At 35.6% G+C, this 20856-nt stretch overlaps 1 protein-coding gene across 1 annotated transcript in view; it reads right to left on the bottom strand.

Annotated features, from left to right (window-relative positions):
- Positions 2321-20856, bottom strand: part of LOC109843898 (indole-3-acetaldehyde oxidase-like) — a 39782-nt gene continuing 21246 nt past the window's right edge. Inside the window, 1 exon segment of the mRNA XM_020412858.1 lies at positions 2321-2707. Within this exon segment, the coding sequence (XP_020268447.1) occupies positions 2508-2707 (200 nt within the window). The 3' untranslated portion in view covers positions 2321-2507.

The raw sequence follows: 20856 nt of genomic DNA on the forward strand, positions 1-20856 counted from the left end.
CTCAGTAGACTGAAAAGAAAAATTAGTCGACTGAAAACATTGTGCTCGATTGACTGATTCAAGTAATCGGTCGACTGATAAGACTGTAAAATCAGATGTTGTAAAAACTCGTTCTAGTCGGTCGACTGGATAGATTTTTCGGTCGACCGAAGACTGACATATCAGATACTTGATTTTTCTTAAAAAGTTGATTTTCTAAATTCAAATTAAAATAGTAAATAAACTCTAAAAATAGTAAAACTTATAAAAACGTTTATATATATGAAAATGAGCATGTTAGAGAAGAAATTTCTAAAATAACACTTCGCATTTGTGAAAACTCACTGTTTTGAAAAACAGTCATAAATACGAGTTTGTTAAATACTTAATTTTGATGAAATTTCTTCAAACAAGTTTTGAAATACTTTCAAATGGATTCATAGACTTTTGAAAAGATGTAAACAATATCATTAAGTCTATAATCCGAAACACGTTATTTTCTCAAGAAGACGATAAATAAGAAACTAGTGTGTATGTATATAAATATATCTATTAGTTTCATATTTATATGGCTAAACTTGAAAGCGATAAAGTGAAACGTGTATGTGTGTGGTTTGAGCTTTAAGTATAAACACATAAAGTAAAAGACCTAAACTAGAAACAATATACCAAAGCTAAAAGTCTTCATTTGAGCTCGATGTTGGATGATCCTCAGCTTGGTAGTAAGGATGAAACACGATCTCGTATTTGACTTGAATTGCGATGACTTCATTCCAATTTCTACCAACCTCCATGAATATCATCGTTAGCGCTCAATTCAAACCAACCTCCAACCTGGATGCATGTTGGGAGAAAACACAAATACTAGAAAACAAGATTAGGAATTGTTTGTTAATCATTAAAACCAGATTAGACAATAGGCTCATAAACATGAGACCTAACAACATATTCTTCATGTGCAAGACATGACTCTCGGCCCAAGAACTAATCGTTTGAAGGAGATTGAGGACCCTAACACTCTGCATCCACACTCAAACCCATGTTAGGTAACTAACATCAATAATATGGCTATGATAGTTGTCAAATGACCAAAAATAACATCTTGTTGAATCTCATATTGTGACTAATTAATTAATTATATACTATGGAGATAGTTATTATTAATAAATTTATTAATTAATTAACTAAGTAAAATATTATTCATATTAATTATGGTTATTGATTAGTAATAGTTGAACTAAATAATTTTATAGCAAAAAAATTATTAGTAAATTATTAACTAGTTAATTAAAAAGTAACTATTCATAATTATAAATATATATAATTAGAAATAGTTTATATATTACATTGATTTTGGTTTTTAACTACTACTATTGATATTAAATAATTAATTTCATGCTAATGAGATAATAATTATAAATAAATTCATATGAACTAAGTAAATAATAATAATAATAATAATTTATTAATAAAAATTATAAATATAAAAATTTAATCAAATAGTAATTATTAATAACACTTAATTAATTACTAACTATAAATTCATAAGAAAAAATATTTCTTTTTAACAATAAAAATATAGCTAATTAATATAATAGTACTTATTAGTAAATTAATTTATTAATAACTAATTAGTTAATAATAAAAGTTATAAATATTAAAAATATATTTTACATATCACATTATTTATGGATATTAATTACTAATATTGATGCTATTTAATTAATTCCTTATTAATTAAAAATAATTTAATAAAATTAATTAAATTATTATTTCATAAATATATAAATAAAATTAATTAATAATGACACTATTTAGTTGATTTTGTCCTTATTAATTAAATTATAATTTGATAAAAGTATTACTTACCTAATTAATTTAATTATTTTTTAATAAATAAATTGATAATAAATAGATAATAGTGACACTTTTTAATTAATGTCTTGATTTTGAGATCCGCTGTCGATTGATAAGGGAGTTGGAGGGTAGTCGATTGGCCTAAATAAGGATAACCCCTTATAAATAGGAAAAAAAATATAATAAGTTGGGGATTCTCAACATAAAATTTCCTACTTATAAGTAAGAAATAAGTGAAAATGTTAACTCTCATCAAATATAAAATTGGTCCCTTATAAAGAAAAAAAAAATACTTAAAAGTAAAATAAGTTGCTGAATATTAAGTTGCCAAACATGCTGTGGAGAATAACAGAATATTTCGAGGCTTTTTTTAAGGATTCCCAGAGTTATAAGCGGTTTAGTGAGAGATTCAAAATTTTTTTGAGGTCAACGTCAAAGGCCGAAGCTTATTGTGGTTCAGTGAAATAAATAAAACATGTTTGTAATGAAACAAACAACAACAACGAAAATTACAGCTGGTTTCTGCAAATTACAAATACAACAGCAATTACGATTTTATTTGAACCAAGTGACCATCCATATCAAATCCAATACCACAATTTTCTAGCACAACACTTTCAACACATAATTAAAGTTCAAGTTCACCAACTTACACACAGAGATTAGCTCTTTCATCCAAGATTAGCTTCAAGATACCTCTCAACAATATCCAGCCCACATAGCTCTTTTACAACAGGCATAGTTGCTGGAACATCCAGCGTGAACGTCGATGAAGAATCTTCAGGTAAAAACTCTGCTCTTGCGGCTTTTATAGCATCTCTAGTTGCACAATGAACTGAGGCTGCCAGAAGAAGTGGCGGCTCTCCTGAAGCTGCATAATCGACAATGTGGCTCAAAACTTCAGAACGGGAATTAAGTACTAAACTCGCAAAATGGGTATGTTTTTTGTGAATATTGAAAAAAAGAGTTTAATGGTCATTCCCCCAATTGAAAGGTTTAATGAGTAATTCTCCAAGAATTAACTTAGCAAAATCTAAAACAAAGTCATTTATTTTTTAGGGCAACTTCTGGTTATGTAGTCGTAGCTATCCTTCAGATAAAGAATGTGACAATCGTTTGTGAGCATTGTTCACTGTTTATAGTTTCTGTGTTTCTGTAAAGGTATTTTCCCCTCTACGAATTTTTATAATGACATTTCCGAAGATCCTAATCATGTTTGTTTTCTTATAGAATGAACCAAGTGTTGAATGACTTGAATCAAAGTGATTTAGTGATCAGTTATGAAGTAGGTAACGCAAAGAAAGCTAAGAAAGGTTTTTCTGTGTCAAGTGCACAGGAAAGGTGTTAAGATAATAGTATGTGTAGGGGGTTAATTGTAAGTGTGTGTTTATAGGGCTGCTAATATAAGCCTGAGTATTTCATGTTGTAACAGAACAAGGCTTTTAATCAACACATGGTATCAGAGACAAAACCCTAGGCCGTAACCCTCCTCCTCCTCCTAACGCCTAAACCCTAGGCGCGCCGCGCAACCCCGCTTTCGTGCGCCTCCGTACCTTCCGACACCTCGCGGTGCGCTGCTACTCAAGCCCCGTCGCCACGGCTTCGTGCGGTCGAGCCGCCGTGGCCGGCTACCCGATGGGCTGCTAGCGCTGCGCGCTTGAGTCGCTGGCCGTCGTGCTAGGGAGGAGGATCTCCCCGTGATTGGATGATCCAGATCTGGGTGTGTAGATTGTTAGATTCCCTCGACAAGTCAGTCCTAGAACTGATGAGAGGAAAAGTATATATCTCACGTTGTTAAGATATATCACTTTTGATTCTTGTTTTCTTTGAGAAACAGGGATTCAGTTGAGATCTTACTCTTGTTGTGCAGCAGAAGTGCTGCCGAAATTTTCACTGCACACAACAAGGGTTCGAAGAGAAGAAGAAGAATGGGTGTTTGATCTAGAGCTTGATCGATGGAGGAGATCATCAAGAAATTGAACCCCACGGAGGTCTCAACTTTGATGCAGCTGATAAAGTTGTCGGCTGGTGAGAGTGCGACAAGACCATGAGCAAAATTGGAGCTCCCACCCATTGATCTAAAACTCGATGGGCCAGCTACATATCTGAGCTGGTCACATCGGGTGAGGTACACTCTCGCAGGGAGGAATCTGGAGGGGTACTTGACAGGTGAAAAGGCTGAGCCGGATGAGGGCACTACGGGAAGAGATGAGTGGAAGTCCACTCATATGTTGGTGTACATCTAGCTTATCAACTCATCGGTCCAGTCGATTGCTCCCACAATGGACGGCATTGGGAAGGTGAAGGACGTCTGGGAGAAGCTAAGGAGAACCTATGATGGGGTGGGGAATAACCTGAGAGTGTTCCAGATTAAGAGGGAGATTAATGCTACAGTCCAGGGAGATAGGATAGTACAGGAGTATGCCACAGAGCTGGAGCGTTTTTGACTGGATCATGATCACTTCTCACTTCGAGCAAGCTGCAAGGATCCGGATGTTAGCCCTTATGTTTTGATGATGTTTTACAACCACCATTATCGGTACTAATAGCTTATTGAGTGAAAATATAGTAAATTCATTTATCAAGCTCGTTAGTGCCATTAACGGAGGATGGATGGAATATACGCTACAACGAAGATATCCAAAGGAGGTGGAGGCCAAGAGATGAAGCAACGTTATTTTAAGAACGACAAATTCGAATACAAGCTTCATCCGATTCAAGCTATATCAAAGCTCAAGTATTGTTCTTTATATATGAGGATATTAGCTTTCTTTTGTTTCTCTCTCTAGTGCTAGAATGTAGGCAAAGAGTTACTGATCTTACTTGAAGCTATTGGAATCACACAAACGATTTCATACTTAGGTTTTTAAGCGTTTTTCACAAAATACTATTTTTCATAAGTATGAGGACCTATCTGTAAAATTCCTTTTCTAAACAGTTTGTTTTTAGTATTAAAAACATTTTACAAAGTTTCAGATTTTTCAGAGGTCAAATAAATATTTTGCAAATATTTCAAGTTGGTCAAAAACTGTTTTCTGCAAAATGTCAGAAAGCGGTCGGACCGGTCCGGTCGACCGCTCTCATGGCCATTCCTTACTATTTTCCAGAGAGGTCATCGGTCGACCGGTACGGTCAACCGAAATCTCGATTTCTATATCGGTCAACCGCGCCGGTCGACCGATGATGGTTCTGCTTGTTTTCCAAGTTTTCAAAGTTGTTCGCGTTCACTTATTAGTGTTTGGCACAGTCTGAGCTGAGAGTCTGAAAAGAAGATTATCTTCCTAAATAGGAAGATTGGGTTTTTGTTTTTAATTGGTTTAAACTCTTTTATAAAAACCCCCCAGACTGCTTCTTCTTCCCTAGCCCTAACGTTTGCAAAAACCAGAGAGCTCTGTTTTCCTGAGAAAATTTTCAAATCTGTTTTTCTTTGTGTTTTTGTGTGATTCACTTCCCAGCTTCAGTAACCTTTCTCTTTGCCATAGGGGCTGTGTAAAGAGAGAGTCTTGCATCTTTTCTTCTGCTGTGAGGGTGAGATCTTGTGTAAGATCTACTGTGAGGGTGTGATCTGTTGAGATCAAACTGTGTAGTGAGAGAGATCTGTGGAGATCGCTGTGTAGACGAAGTTCCGGCTTCCAAACCGGGTGTGTAGTGGATTTCTCCTCGAGAGTGGGGAGCGGGGACGTAGGCCAGAGGGCCGAACCTCGTTAACACATCGTGCGTCAAGGATAACGAACTCCTAACCCTATCTCTCTTACTTTTATCGCATTTTTGTTTTGTGTTTTGCTTGTGCTGAATTTATATTGCATATTAGAGCCTCTTGACCCTAATCACCCCCCTCTAGGGTCCAACAATTGGGTATCAGAGCTTGGTCTCTATATCAGTTTTTGGTTTAACAACCTTAGAGAAAAGATCTAATGGAGGCCTCTTTGAATATGCATATGTTAGAAGGACAATCCACAACTAGACCACCACTCTTCACAGGGACTAATTTACTAATTTTGCTTATTGGAAGGCTAGGATGAGAATTTACCTTCGTTGCATTGATTTTGACATCCTAGGGCTCATAGAAAAGAAATATGTAGAGAAGTCAAAAGTCGAGAACATGTCCGATGATGAAAGGCACCTTGCCAATCTCAATGCTAAGACCATGAACGTCTTAATTTGTGGTCTTTCCCCCAATGAATACAATAGGGTTTCCACGTGTGCAACCGCATACGAAATTTGGCAAAAATTATGTGTCACACATGAATGAACACCCCAAGTTAAGGAATCTAAGATTAGTGGACTCATGCATGATTATGAGCTATTTAAAATGCTTCCTAATGAATCCATTGATGCTATGTTTTCCCGTTTTACTAATATCATCAATGAATTACATGGTCTAGATAAGCAATTATCCATTCAAGAGATGAACTACAAGATACTTCGCTCATTGACTCCGGCATGGGAGCCCAAGGCTACGGCCATTGAGGAAGCTCATGACCTCACTACCTTAGCTCTTGATAGCCTTATCGGAAAGCTCAAAGTGCATGAGAAGAAGCTCAAGGGGAAGGAGAAGGAGGAAGTGCCATCACGAGAAGTTGAGGAGCCGTCACCAAAGTTGAAGACCATAGCTCTCAAAGGAGCTAAAATTGAAGACCATAGCTCTCAAGGGAGCTAGTGACAACTCATCTTCGTCGTCGGATAGTGAAGTTGATTTTTCTAGAGAAGTGGCTCATCTCTCTAGAAGAATCTCTAGACTTATTAAAATGAACAAAAAATTTAATCCCCGATCTAACAACAAGTTTTCATCTCGTGTAGGTAAATATTTTGAGTGCAATGAACCGGGTCACATCGCTAAGGATTGCCCCAAGCTCAAAGAAAAGTACATGAAGTACAAGAAGAAGAAGGCTATGTATGCCGGATGGGAAGAATCCGAACCAAGTGACTCGGATAGTGATGAAGAAGGAGCCAAACTTGCTCTTCATGACCCAAATGTTTGTTTCATGGCAAATGAACATGAGGTAATATCCGAGGCCGAAAGTGAATCTTTCTATATGCAATGTGACATAGCTATGGCTTTAGAAGAGTTGAACTTTGAATTTAAAAGAATGTCTAAAGAATACTCTTCTTTCAAAAAATTGCATGCCTCTTGTGATATTAAGCTAGAACAACTAACAACCTCTCTTGCTCTTAAAGATGAATTGCTAGGAGATCTCGATTTCGAGAACAAGCAATTAAAATCAAAGATTGAAAAATTAGAAATTGAGGGTTGTAGAACTAGACCCACCCATGCTTATGCTAACTATAATCACCATGATAGAAATAGGTTTCATGGTTCTAACATCCGTACATACAAAAGAAATTTTGTATGCACCTATTGTATGAGACATGGACACATTTCTACTCATTGTAGAATTAAAGACAATGAAGATTTTTATGGTTTGATATGGGTACCCAAAGGTACCAAGACTACTAACCACCAAGGACCCAAGACATGGGTACCTAAAGCTACTACACCTTCATCTTCTTCTTTTGTAGGGAACGTCACGGCAACGACGTAAGGAGATGTGGTACCTTGATAGTGGTTGCTCACATCATATGACGGGCAACAAAGAGTTATTTGCAACCCTATCAAGGATTGAAGGAGGCAATGTCTCCTTCGGTGGTGGTGAGAAAGGTAAAATCATTGGTATCGGTTCTATTGGTAAGAAACCCTCACCCATAATAGAAGATGTTTACTTAGTAAATGGCTTGAATCATAATCTTCTTAGCATTAGCCAATTAAGTGATAAAGGTTTTGATATTTCTTTTAAACCGGATAAATGCATCATTAGTATGGATGGAAAAATTGTTTTTATTGCAAATCGCAAGTCTAATGTTTACATTTTTGAGATGAATGAGTTAGTGAATCAAGATGTAAAGTGTCTTGCGGCAATTGATGAAAATCCTTGGATTTGGCACAAGAGACTTGGACATGCAAATATGGAGTTAATATCAAAATTGTCTAAGAAGAATCTTGTGAAAGGGCTACCTAGCTTGCACTTCATAAAAGATACAATTTGTGAGGATTGTGCCAAAGGTAAACAAACAAAATCTTCTTTCAAATCCATCCATGAGGTATCGACTTCTAAACCCTTGCAATTACTTCATCTTGATTTATTTGGTCCTATGCGTGTTACCTCTCTTGGAGGCAAACACTATGTTTTTGTGATTATTGATGATTTTTCTCGTTTTACATGGACAATATTTCTTGCAAAGAAAAATGATTGTTTTGAAGAATTTGCTAATCATGTTAAAAGAATTGAAAATGAAAAGGATTTGAAAGTTGTTAAAATAAGAAGTGATCATGGTGGTGAATTTCAAAATGAATTTTTCTATGATTTTTGTGCTCATCATGGTATAACTCATATGTTTTCCGCTCCTAGAACACCACAACAAAATGGTGTTGTTGAACGGAAAAATCGTACCATACAAGAGATGGCACGCACTATGTTAAACTCATTTGATTTACCAAAATACTTTTGGGCGGAAGCTGTCAATACGGCTTGCCATGTTTTAAATCGTGTTTTGATTAGACCAAAGCTTAAGAAAACTCCTTATGAACTTTATTATGGAAAAACTCCTTTCATTGGTTATTTTCGTGTCTTTGGTTGCAAATGCTTTATTTTAAATACAAAAGATCACCATGATAAATTTGATTCCAAAATTGATGTTGGTATTTTCTTGGGTTATGCACCTCGAAGTAAGGCTTATAGGGTCTTCAATAAACGAAGCCTCGTTGTTGAAGAGTCTATAAACGTTACTTTTGATGAGACTAATGTTGGCTCTCAAGTTGTGTTGCCTAGGAAAGATGATGATGATGATATTGAGGGAGGATTGGACTTGTTGCAAATCAATGACACTCCCTCTATAGAAGTTCAAAAGGATGTAGATAGCACCAATGCTCAAGAACAAGTTGAACCACCTAAAGCTTGGAAATTCACATCAAACCATCCAAAGGAACAAATCATTGGGAGCCCTTCAAAAGGAGTTATAACTCGCTCAAAAGCCTTGAGTGAATGTGGTAATGTTGCATTTCTATCTCAACTAGAACCTAAAAAGGTTAATGATGCTTTAAATGATGAGTTTTGGGTTTTGGCTATGCATGAAGAATTAAACAATTTTCAAAGAAATGAAGTTTGGAAGTTAGTTCCTAGACCTAACAATGCTAGTGTTATTGGTACAAAATGGGTTTTTAGAAACAAACTTGATGAACATGGCATTGTAACTAGAAATAAAGCTCGTTTGGTTGCCCAAGGATACAATCAAGAGGAGGGCATAGACTATGATGAAACCTTTGCACCGGTTGCAAGGTTGGAATCTATTAGGATGTTTTTGGCATTTGCTAGCTTTAAAAATTTCAAACTTTTTCAAATGGATGTTAAAAGTGCCTTCTTAAATGGCTTTATAGAAGAGGAAGTGTATGTTGAGCAACCCCCCGGTTTTATAGATCATGCTTTTCCTAATCATGTTTACCGGGTACAAAAAGCTTTATATGGGTTGAAACAAGCTCCTAGGGCTTGGTATGCTCGCCTCTCTAGTTTTCTTATTGAAAATGGTTTTTCAAAAGGAACAATTGATAACACACTTTTTGTGAGAAAAAGGAAAAATGATTTCATTTTAGTTCAAATATATGTGGATGACATCATTTTCGGTGCTACTAATGAATCCTTGTGCAAGGAATTTTCTAAAGTAATGCAGGATCACTTTGAGATGAGTATGATGGGAGAGCTTACATTCTTTCTCGGGCTCCAAGTCAAGCAAACTAAGGATGGGATCTTCATTTCACAAAGCAAGTATGCGAAGGAATTGGTGAAGAAATTCAAGTTGGAGAATTCTAAGCATGCGCCTACTCCCATGAGTACTAGTGTTAAGCTTGATGCGGATGAGAGTGGTGAAGATGTGGACCAAAAACTATACCGAGGTATGATAGGTAGTCTTCTTTATCTCACCGCTAGTAGACCCGACATCATGTTTAGTGTATGTGCATGTGCACGTTTTCAAGCCTCTCCCAAAGCGTCTCATTTAATTGCGGTTAAAAGAATCATTAAGTATGTTAATGGAACTTTTAACCTTGGCTTATTTTATCCAAGAAGCACCTCTTTTGATTTATATGGTTTTTGTGATGCCGACTTTGCCGGATGTAAGGTAGATATGGTGACAAAGGGGGAGAGAAATCTCCTTATTTGTTGCATATATTTAGGGGGAGCTCATAGATAGGGGGAGCACCTATCTATAAGCTATTTTATTTTTGCTCTTATATAATGGTTGGTTGTCATCATCAAAAAGGGGGAGATTGTTAGCCCTTATGTTTTGATGATGTTTTACAACCACCATTATCGGTACTAATAGCTTATTGAGTGAAAATGTAGTAAATTCATTTATCAAGCTCGTTAGTGCCATTAACGGAGGATGGATGGAATATACGCTACAACGAAGATATCCAAAGGAGGTGGAGGCCAAGAGATGAAGCAACGTTATTTTAAGAACGACAAATTCGAATACAAGCTTCATCCGATTCAAGCTATATCAAAGCTCAAGTATTGCTCTCTATATGAGGATATTAGCTTTCTTTTGTTTCTCTCTCTAGTGCTAGAATGTAGGCAAAGAGTTACTGATTTTACTTGAAGCTATTGGGAATCACACACACGATTTCATACTTAGGTTTTTAAGCGTTTTTCACAAAATACTATTTTTCATAAGTATGAGGACCTATCTGCAAAATTCCTTTTCTAAACAGTTTGTTTTTAGTATTAAAAATATTTTACAAAGTTTCAGATTTTTCAGAGGTCAAATAAATATTTTGCAAATATTTCAAGTTGGTCAAAAACTGTTTTCTGCAAAATGTCAGAAAGCGGTCGACCGGTCCGGTCGACCGCTCCCATGGCCATTCCTTACTATTTTCCAGAGAGGAGAGGTCGTTGGTCGACCGGTACGGTCGACCGAAATCTCGACTTTCAAATCGGTCGACCGCGCCGGTCGACCGACGGTGTCTCTGCTTGATTTCCAAGTTTTCTAGGTTGTTAGTGGTCAACTGAAAATTTCGGTCGGTCGACCGAAGCATTTTTTCGGTCGACCGAAATTCCCTTCGGTCAACCGATTTGTGTCTTTGGTCAGCCGCGACTTTTTTAAACGGTCGGTTTTTGCCTCGTTCGCTGTGGTTTCACTTATTAGTGTTTGGCACAGTCTGAGCTGAGAGTCTGAAAAGAAGATTATCTTCCTAAATAGGAAGATTGGGAAGCCCTAACGTTTGCAAAAACCAGAGAGCTCTGTTTTCCTGAGAAAATTTTCAAATCTGTTTTTTTTTTCTCTGTGTTTTTGTGTGATTCTCTTCCCAGCTTTAGTAACCTTTCTCTTTGCCATAGGGGCTGTGTAAAGAGAGAGTCTTGCATCTTTTCTTCTGCTGTGAGGGTGAGATCTTGTGTAAGATCTACTGTGAGGGTGTGATCTGTTGAGATCAAACCGTGTAGTGAGAGAGATCTGTGGAGATCGCTGTGTAGACAAAGTTCCGGCTTCCAAACCGGGTGTATAGTGGATTTCTCCTCGAGAGTGGGGAGCGGAGACGTAGGCCAGAGGGCCGAACCTCGTTAACACATCGCGCGTCAAGGATAACGAACTCCTAATCCTATCTCTCTTACTTTTATCGTATTTTTGTTTTGTGTTTTGCTTGTGCTGAATTTATATTGCATATTAGAGCCTCTTAACCCTAATCACCCCCCCTCTAGGGTCCAACACCGGAGTGTAAAGAGAGAGGCCTTTCTGTAGGAAAGGACTATGGTGTTTCTCCAGGGGCTGGCCTTAGCATTTGATCAGAGGACCGCGATGCTGCTAGCTCAGTCAAAGATTCCCACACTTGAAGAGGTAGTCTCAGCTATGATACATGAGGAGAGTCGCATTAAGCTACAGGCTGGGACAGGTGAACTTCCAGGGGTGAGGTCAGCATTGGCAGTCTCTAATTTAGATAGCATTGGATTCAAGGAGGAGACTCAGCAATGCTACAACCGTGGTGATGTAGGTCATCTGAGACACGCTTATCCTAAGCCACCCAAGGAGGGAAATTCGGATGGACCTGGCGGTCGACGAGGTGGAAGAGGAGGCAACCGAGCAAATCTGATTGTAGCAGAGGGAGAGGAAGAAGCTGATGTGGTCTTCACTGGGGAGGAACAGATGCTCCTGGAGGTACTTAGGAGGAAGCAGAGAGCAGCAGGTGATGGAGACAAGAAGAGTAGAACTGAGGAGGCATCCACTTCGTTCTTTCCTAAAGGCAACACTGCTACTTACGCTCATCCGACCAAAGGTACTGATGACACACATGCTCTTGCTTCTATATCTCCTACTAGGTCATCAGAATGGATAGTCGATTCCGGTGCATCTCGACATGTAACAGGGAATGCTAGTGAGTTCTTATCATACACTCAACTAGCATCGGCTGACAGCATCCAGACTGCTGATGGTATATTTCAGCCTGCGGTTGGTAAGAGTACAGTTAATTGCACATGTTCTGTAACTTTGTCCAATGTTTTGCATGCTCCTTCCTTTTCAGTAAATCTTTTGTCCATTAGTGCCATCACACTCTAATTAAAATGTATTATTTCTTTTGACATTCCCAAGGTGATCTTCCAGGTGAAGGGGACAGGACGAAGACTTAGGACTGACACGTGGAGTACTGGACTGTGATACCCGGATCGTAAAGGGCTGGACTCAGCGTTGGTGTCTATGGTAGAGAGAGCACGAGTAGGACCTGAGATGAGTGCTGAGAGTGTGTTGATGCTTCATCACCAACGTTTGGGACATTCATCCTTTAGTGTTTTAAGTAGGTTGTATCCATTTTTATTTGAGAAAACAAATAAACAGAAACTTGTGTGCGATGCATGTGAGTTTGGAAAGCTTACTAGAAGCTCTTATGTTAGTTCTGGCCATCAGAGTTCTCGTGCATTTGACCTGATACATTCTGATGTTTGAGGGCCTTGTTCCACAAGTTTTATGAATAAATGCAAGTATTTTGTTACCTTCATTGATTGCTTCTCTCGTGTTACTTGGTTATACTTGATGAAAAATAAGAGTGAAGTGTTTGGTTGCTTCCAAGACTTTCATAGGTATGTTCAGACTCAATATGGAGCAGTGGTGAAGGTACTGAGGTCTGATAATAGGACAGAGTATACCAATAGAGCACTTAGGGAATACCTGTCAGGTAAGGGAATAAAACATCAGACCACGTGCATACACACCAGCACAGAATAGGGTAGCAGAAAGGAAGAACAGACACCTTCTAGAGGTGGCCAGAAGCATGATGATCACCATGAATGTTCCAAAGACTCTATGGGGGCAAGCAGTGTTGACCGCAGCTCAGTTGATCAACAGTATGCCCTCAAAAGTGCTAGAGTAGAAGTCTCCGTGTGAGATATTGAAGGGAGATAATAGTGGGATTCTTCCACTAAAGACGTTTGGCTGTGTGTGCTTTGTGAAGGACAACAGACCATCTGTTGGAAAGCTTGACCCTAGAGCAGTGAAGTGTATCTTTGTGGACTATTCTGCGATACAGAAAGGGTATGTTTACTGGAGTCCAGTGGAGAAGAGGTTATTTGTGAGCATGAATGTGCACTTTCGAGAGTTCGAACCATATTACACCCTGGAGGTAACTTCACCCTTTAGCGACTCGCCCGATACTGGGAGTATGTGGCGAGAGAGGGAGATTGGTGAGAGTTCACGGAATAATGTGGAATCAATTTCTATATCGATTCCTTGACATGGAGAATTGGCTGAGAAGGAGCAGGAGAGTGAAGAGGAGGAGAAGGAGACGAGAGGTGTGAGGCCCACGGCTCAGGGGGGGCTACTTACCTATAGTAGGAAGGGAAAGCAAATTGTGTGAACAGTACCTACAGTGTCACTGGTATCAAGTCCCTTGCCAACGCCTGCCCCGACTCCTGAGACACCTATACCATCACCAAATTCCTCCCAAAGTAATATCATTCCTTTCCTTACTCCTCCTACACCAATATCAGTACGGAGGACTACTCGCAGCAATGCGGGAAATCCTCCCGATAGATATGGTTGGGATCTTGCTCAGTTTGTATCATATTCTAACATCTCTACTGTACATGGAGTATTCATTACATCGTTGGACTCTGTTACCGTACCTAACAATTGGCAGGTTGCTAAGAAGGACCTAAAGTGAAAAGCGACTATGCATGAGGAGCTAGGCGCTCTTGAGAAGAACCGTACTTAGGAGTTAGTAAAACTCCCAGAAGGGAAGAAAGCAGTTGGATGCAAGTGGGTCTTCACTGTGAAGCAGAATCCAGATGGACGGGTTGAGTGCTACAAGGCTCGTCTGGTGGCAAAAGGGTACAGTCAGACATACAACATCGACTATGATGAGACTTTTACACCGGTGGCGAAGATGAGCACGGTTCGGACCTTGATCTCTCTGGCAGTAAATGGTGGATGAAAGTTACACCAACTACATATGAAGAATATATTTCTTCATGGAGATCTAGTGGAGGAAGTATACATGGAGATACCACTAGGATTCGGCACAGATCAGACAGTGGGCTAAAGTAGACTCCTCGTGCTTGGTTCGACAGATTCAAGAGGAATATGATAGGTATGGGGAACCAACAGATCAACGCCGATCATACCGTGTTCTTTCCACGGAGTGGAGGTCACATTACCATGCTTACGGTATATGTGGATGATATGATTATTACAGGGAATGATGAGAAGGAGATTGCTCAACTCAAAGTGAGACTGGGTAAGGAGTTCGAGGTGAAAGATCTTGGCTTGCTTCGATACTTTCTTGGGATAGAGATAGCTCGAGGAGCGGAGGGGATTGTCCTCTCCTAAAGAAAGTATGTACTGGATCTTCTCAAAGAGACATGGATGTTGGGGTGCAAACCTGCAACTACACCGATTGACCAGAGGTTCAAGCTGGGTGCTGAGGCTGGAGAACCAGTTGATCATGACAGATACCAGAGGTTGGTGGGCATGTTGATCTATTTGAGTCACACGTGCTCCGATATCTCTTTTGCAGTGAGCGTGGTGAGCCACTACATGCAAGATCTAAGGAAGGGTCATATGGACGCAGTGTACCAGATTCTAAGGTATTTGAAGAGTGCCCCCGGAAAAAGGCTGATATTCAGGAAGAATGACCATGTGAGCATTGAGGGTTACTGTGACTCTTATTGGGCTAGTTGTGCTGATGACAGGAACCTCAGGATACTGCATTTTTATAGGAGGTAACTTGGTCTCATGAAAGAGTAAGAAGCAGTCGATGGTGGCGAGATCGACAACTGAGGCAGAGTATAGAGCTATGGCTTTGGGAGTTGCGGAGTTGTTGTAGCTGAAGAGTATGCTGGTGGAGCTGAAGTTAGATCAAGGAGCCAAGATGAAGTTGTGGTGTGACAACAAGTCAACCATCAGTATTGCCAACAACCCAGTGCAGCATGATAGAACCAAACACATCGAGATCGATAGGTTCTTCATCAAAGAGAAGTTGGACAGTGGACTGCTGGAATTAGGCCATGTTCCAACTAAGGATCAGGCAGCAGACTGTCTGACTAAGGGACTTAGCTTTGTAGATATGGTTAGAGGATGTGACAAGATGGGCTTAGTGAATATCTTTCTCCCATCTTGAGGAAGAGTATTGAGATATTAGTATGTGTAGGGGGTTAATTGTAAGTGTGTGTTTATAGGGCTCTATATAAGCCCAAGAGATTTCAGTAATAGAACAAGGCTTTTAATTCAACAAAAGGAAACAAGAATCTAGATAACAAAGAATAGTGGTAAATACCATCATCATTCATCATTTACCCATAAAAACTATGAATCCATGAATGGAAATAGTCGAAAGTAATGTAAGTTATAGTCGACTTTTCTTGTGCTTATTTCGGTAATTAGGATATTTTTTTAATCACTCACATGTGGCCTAAACAGCCCAAGTTCGAATATGCTCACATTCAAGCTTAGTTCTAATTATTGAGCAATCTGCACAAGCTTTTATTCACTGATTCAAGTGAAATTTTGAGCTCTCTAGGCTTTATGATCTCATTTGTTGCCAAAAAATGTCAGTATAAAAAAGAAAATGGGTGCATGACTACTAAAATTCAGACAGTATATATTGTGAGCAGTTAGACCTTTTTAGCAGACTATATTAATCGGCAGCGAAGAGCAGCATTTAAAGAAGCGAGGTTAGTCAAAGATCTGGCACCTAGGGATAAATATTCTATATTTATTTGCATCTTAAAGAGCCAATTGAGGGAAGCAAAATATTGCATCTTTGGAAATTGAATGAAGCAATTATTAGAGGTGCTACCATAAATTTTCTGCAAATGAAAATTTGCAACAGAACAGTTAGTTCTTGTTCAACTAACCAATCTGCTGTAAATTTGTAAAACTTACAGCAAAACTTGCAAAGGCCTAGACAACAATAAGTTGCTTGAATGTACAAAGGTACCTAATTGCATTAGAGCAAACAACCCCGTAACAAATGAAATGATCACAAATTCAAGGATGCCTGAGTCGTATATGTATATCTATTTTATTTAATCCTATAGGAAATCAAAACTTTCCATGATTATAACTATATCAACAATTGAATTTTCAAATTTTGGGATGCGACAACAAACTTGAATGAATATGAAAGTACTACTGAAAGGTACTGGAATTTTTCCTCTAAAAACCGGAAACATTTATCGTAATATAGAAAAGAGTAAAGGGCTGTTAGCATATTTTTAATTTTTATTTTTATTTTTTGCATTATATGTTTGAGCTGTAATCTAGGATGAACCTAGTATGGGTACGGAAACACATTCATATATGATACAATTGCATACATGTTCTCCAACTACATATTAACATACACAATGCGAGCACACATAATCGAATTATTGTTAAATAAAATGCTGTAACATGGATATAGTAAATTTAGTTTATAATTTGTGTAAACTAGTACATCAGAACAATCATTATCCTTTATCATCATTATATATTGAAGAAACTTTATCATCATTATTTATGAAGAAAAGACAAATAAAGTCACCCCTAGGTATTAAAGAATGCATGACTTAAGAAAAGATCCTCAAAATAGTAGCACAATACTAGATGGCACTCCTATCAAAGTAAGTGCCGGGAAAATATGCAAACAAACTAAAATGGTATGTGTGATTTGTCCTCAAGAAAGTATAAATCCGTGTCCGGATCAAACTTCTGAGAGTGAGTACACAAAGAAATATATGATGTGAATGGACAATAAATTGATAAGATATCAAGTCAATGCATCATTTCCATGACCTCAGTAATATATTTTTCTACTTAGCAGATGATGTAATTTCAAAACACTTGAGTAACAGGGGACTAATTTCAGAATATCAAGATTTTGGGGGGACCAATTTCAGTTATGAAATATTTGGAGGGCTAATATCGAAAAAAACCCATTTATGTGAAGTATTATTTGATACTTTTGATGAAAGAATTTCATGTTAGGTTAAATGTTTTAGTTTTTTACAACTACTAGTTGAGATGCACGTGCAATACACGTGGTTGAATATCATGATTATTTAAATTTATAAAAATAGAGAAAAAATAAAAAAATAAAAAAAAAGCTTTTTTGATATTGATCATCAACTCAATAAGTTCTCTCTCAAATAAAATATTGTCATTGTTTCCTTTCAACCTAGACTGTGGTCACGTGATCTACTATTTGTGAGTTATAAACGTATTAATATAGCACAACATCTCTATTTATTAGTATCTTGAAGTCTTCAAAAGATGGATGATCTTTCAATTCGCAAAGGAATTTTGCATATGAATTTACTTACAATATGTCCATTAAACTTTTAGTGGTAGTTTGACACATATTCACGTTAACTTTTAGTTGATGTTTCACTCATATTTATATTATCTAAAATAATATTCTCATTCAATTTTATAGGTCATTCTCTGTATCGTAGAAGTAAAACTGAAAGTGTGAAGACTTATTTTCTTACGAAATTAGAACAGAGAGATTATGATATATTTCGCCATATGCTCTAAATATAAATAAAAAATCTTTGATGCAAGGTCCTTATCAAATCTTATCATAAATGATGTGAATAAAAAATACTATTATAACTCACTTGCCTAGAGTAATTGTATTATATATAGGATACATAACTCATCTGAAATATCCATATCTCCTAAGTAGATTTTGCTATTTGTGAGAGCAACATGTTAGAGGCTCGTATTCAAATTTTTTAGCTCTATAAAAGACACAAGAATTTGGAGTGCATAGCTTATATATCGTAAAGAATATATCAATTCATGAAGATATTTTCCTAATAATGATATTATTACAACGATATTACTATTCAATATTACATCAATTTTATTATATAAGATTATATGACATTTTTTAATAAATTATAAAGTATATATATGGAAACCTCGATGCTTATAGCCAGTAGTTGGGCTCCACAAAATAGGTTAACTTTACATTGTAGTTTGCTATTTATAGTATTATTAGCAATGTCATTACATTTTCTCTTTATCTTATTACTCACATTTTTTTGATGTAAGTTCTCTTTTGCTAATCATTCAATTTTCTATATTTAGTTTTTATAATATCAGAGGTTAGAATATTCTCTTCTATTTAAAAAGTATTAACATGATTTTCTTAAAATATATACACATAGTAGCAATAATATATACTTCAGTGTAACGCAAATATTAACTTGAATCCTATTTAGAGTAAGGTCATTTCTATGCTAGAATGGTGATATAGTGATTACACAATGTAAAAGTCAAGAAAGAAATTTCTACAAAAGAAATATAATTTAATATGTTAAATTAAGATCTAATTTATAAAATATACATGGATAGTGCAGATAGCTATAAAAAGTAAGGTATATATCTTCATAAAAAATTTATAGTGAATGACCAACTACAATCATCCTAATTTAAACATAAATAATTATTATTTTAGTTACTAATTTGATACGCGTAACTATGAAATAAATTTCCAGTAAAAAATAGGAATTGAGATTGTATGATGCTGCAGGTAAATAAATAAATTTTATTAGAGTTCCTCTTTATATTAAATTTAAAAGTAATAATTTAAATTATTAAGCATCAAATATTAACTCATATGTGAAAGTAAAGTAATCTATGAAAGTAATCTATGTTTTTATATGTATAGTCAATCAATCAAACGTATTAAAATTATAATGACCATAGTTAAAATTATATGGTGGGTTCATATTAAATACAATTTGTAAAAAATAGTACATTGAAGTTAAAATATTTTAACCACTATATAGATTGTCTGAAAATTTTTGTATATATAAACTATATTGTTTAGGAATAGTGATGTGCACACTTAATTATGGTCAAATAATGTCATCATTAATTGATATATATGTGCATTACACTAAAAAGACAATGAAAATTTAAAAAACTATAAAATAAACACCCACAAAAATTTTAAAAAGTGTAAAAAAATATCCTAAAATTTATAATTTACAAATACACAAAACTAATAAACAATACATTAAAATCAAGGAATTACAAAAAAATCATTGAAAAATTTTAAACTTTAGAGGGATAATTTGCAATGTATTATACTTTAAGGGTGTTTTTTGTAAATTTTAAATTTAATAGATTTTTAATTATTTATGTTATTTTCAAAAAAGTTAAGGGTAATATTTACCATGAAAAGTTTTTCCTAAACCTATACTTTTAAAATGTGTATGATATTTTTTGTAATATTTTAATTTTTTAGGGGTTGTTAGTAATTTTTCATATTAATTTTAGTGTCTATAGGTTAGAAAATCTCATGGTGATTTTTTATAAATTATGAATTTTAAGGAATTTTTATAATTTTTAAACTTATAAGCCTTTTCTATAGATTGTAAATTATTTATAGACTATTTATAATTCATATGATTTCAATTTACTAATGAATTTGAAATTTTTAGGGTGTTTTTTATAAATTTTGAATTTTAAATATTTGTTTATAATTTTTGAAACTTTAAGGGCGTTTTCTATAAATTATAAATTATGTAGGGGATATTTATAATTCTAATATTTTTAATGTACTGTTAGGTCAGAAACTATTAGGATTTTTTTTTATTTTATAATTTTGAGGCTTTTATTTTATAATTTGTAAAAAGTTCAAAGTGTGTATTGCAAATTTCATAAATTCTTGGGGCTTGGTTGTGTTATTTGTAGGTTTTTAGTATGTTTTTAGGTTTGAAAATTTTAAGGTATTTTTTATAGATTTTGAATTTTTAGAAGTGTTTTTATAATTTTTAAAACTTACAAGATATTTTCTTCAAAGTTAAAAAACTCTCAATTTCTAGTTAGTATATATTTTTTAGGTTTCTCACTAAATTGAGATAAGTAAAATTTGTAAATTTCAAGATGCTTTAATAAAATTTTGAATTTGTAGGGCCGTTTTTACAATTTAAAACACTTGGAGAATATTTTTTACAAAGTCCAAAAATTTGTAGGTGATGACTAGCATATTTTTTTAGATTTCTCTACGAACTGAAATAAGTAAAGGATTTGAATTATATTAAACGTATCTATTTTATCCAATAACATGTTAAGTCTCATTATGAATAAAATAAATTATTTGGTTACCAATTCAAGTATCTATTTTATCCAATAACATGTTAAGTCTCATTATGAATAAAATAAATTATTTGGTTACCAATTCAAAAAAGATAGGGTAATTAGAATAGATTAGGACTCATTATGAATAAAATAAATTATTTGGTTACCAATTCAAAAAAGATAGGGTAATTAGAATAGATTAGGAGAACAATGTAATATTTAAAAAAAACTAAGGGTAATATTGACCATAGAAAGATTTTCTCGACCCGTACTTTTAAAGGGAGTATGATTTTTTGTTAAATGAATATGTAGTTTCTTGTATTGTGACATGTATGGGGGAGTACATCTATATTTTAGACAAGATCATGCCCAAATTTTAAATTTTTCCTAAACATATATATATATATATATATA

This window comes from Asparagus officinalis, chromosome 5, assembly GCF_001876935.1.
Source record: "Asparagus officinalis chromosome 5, Aspof.V1, whole genome shotgun sequence".
Taxonomy (NCBI): Eukaryota; Viridiplantae; Streptophyta; class Magnoliopsida; order Asparagales; family Asparagaceae; genus Asparagus; species Asparagus officinalis.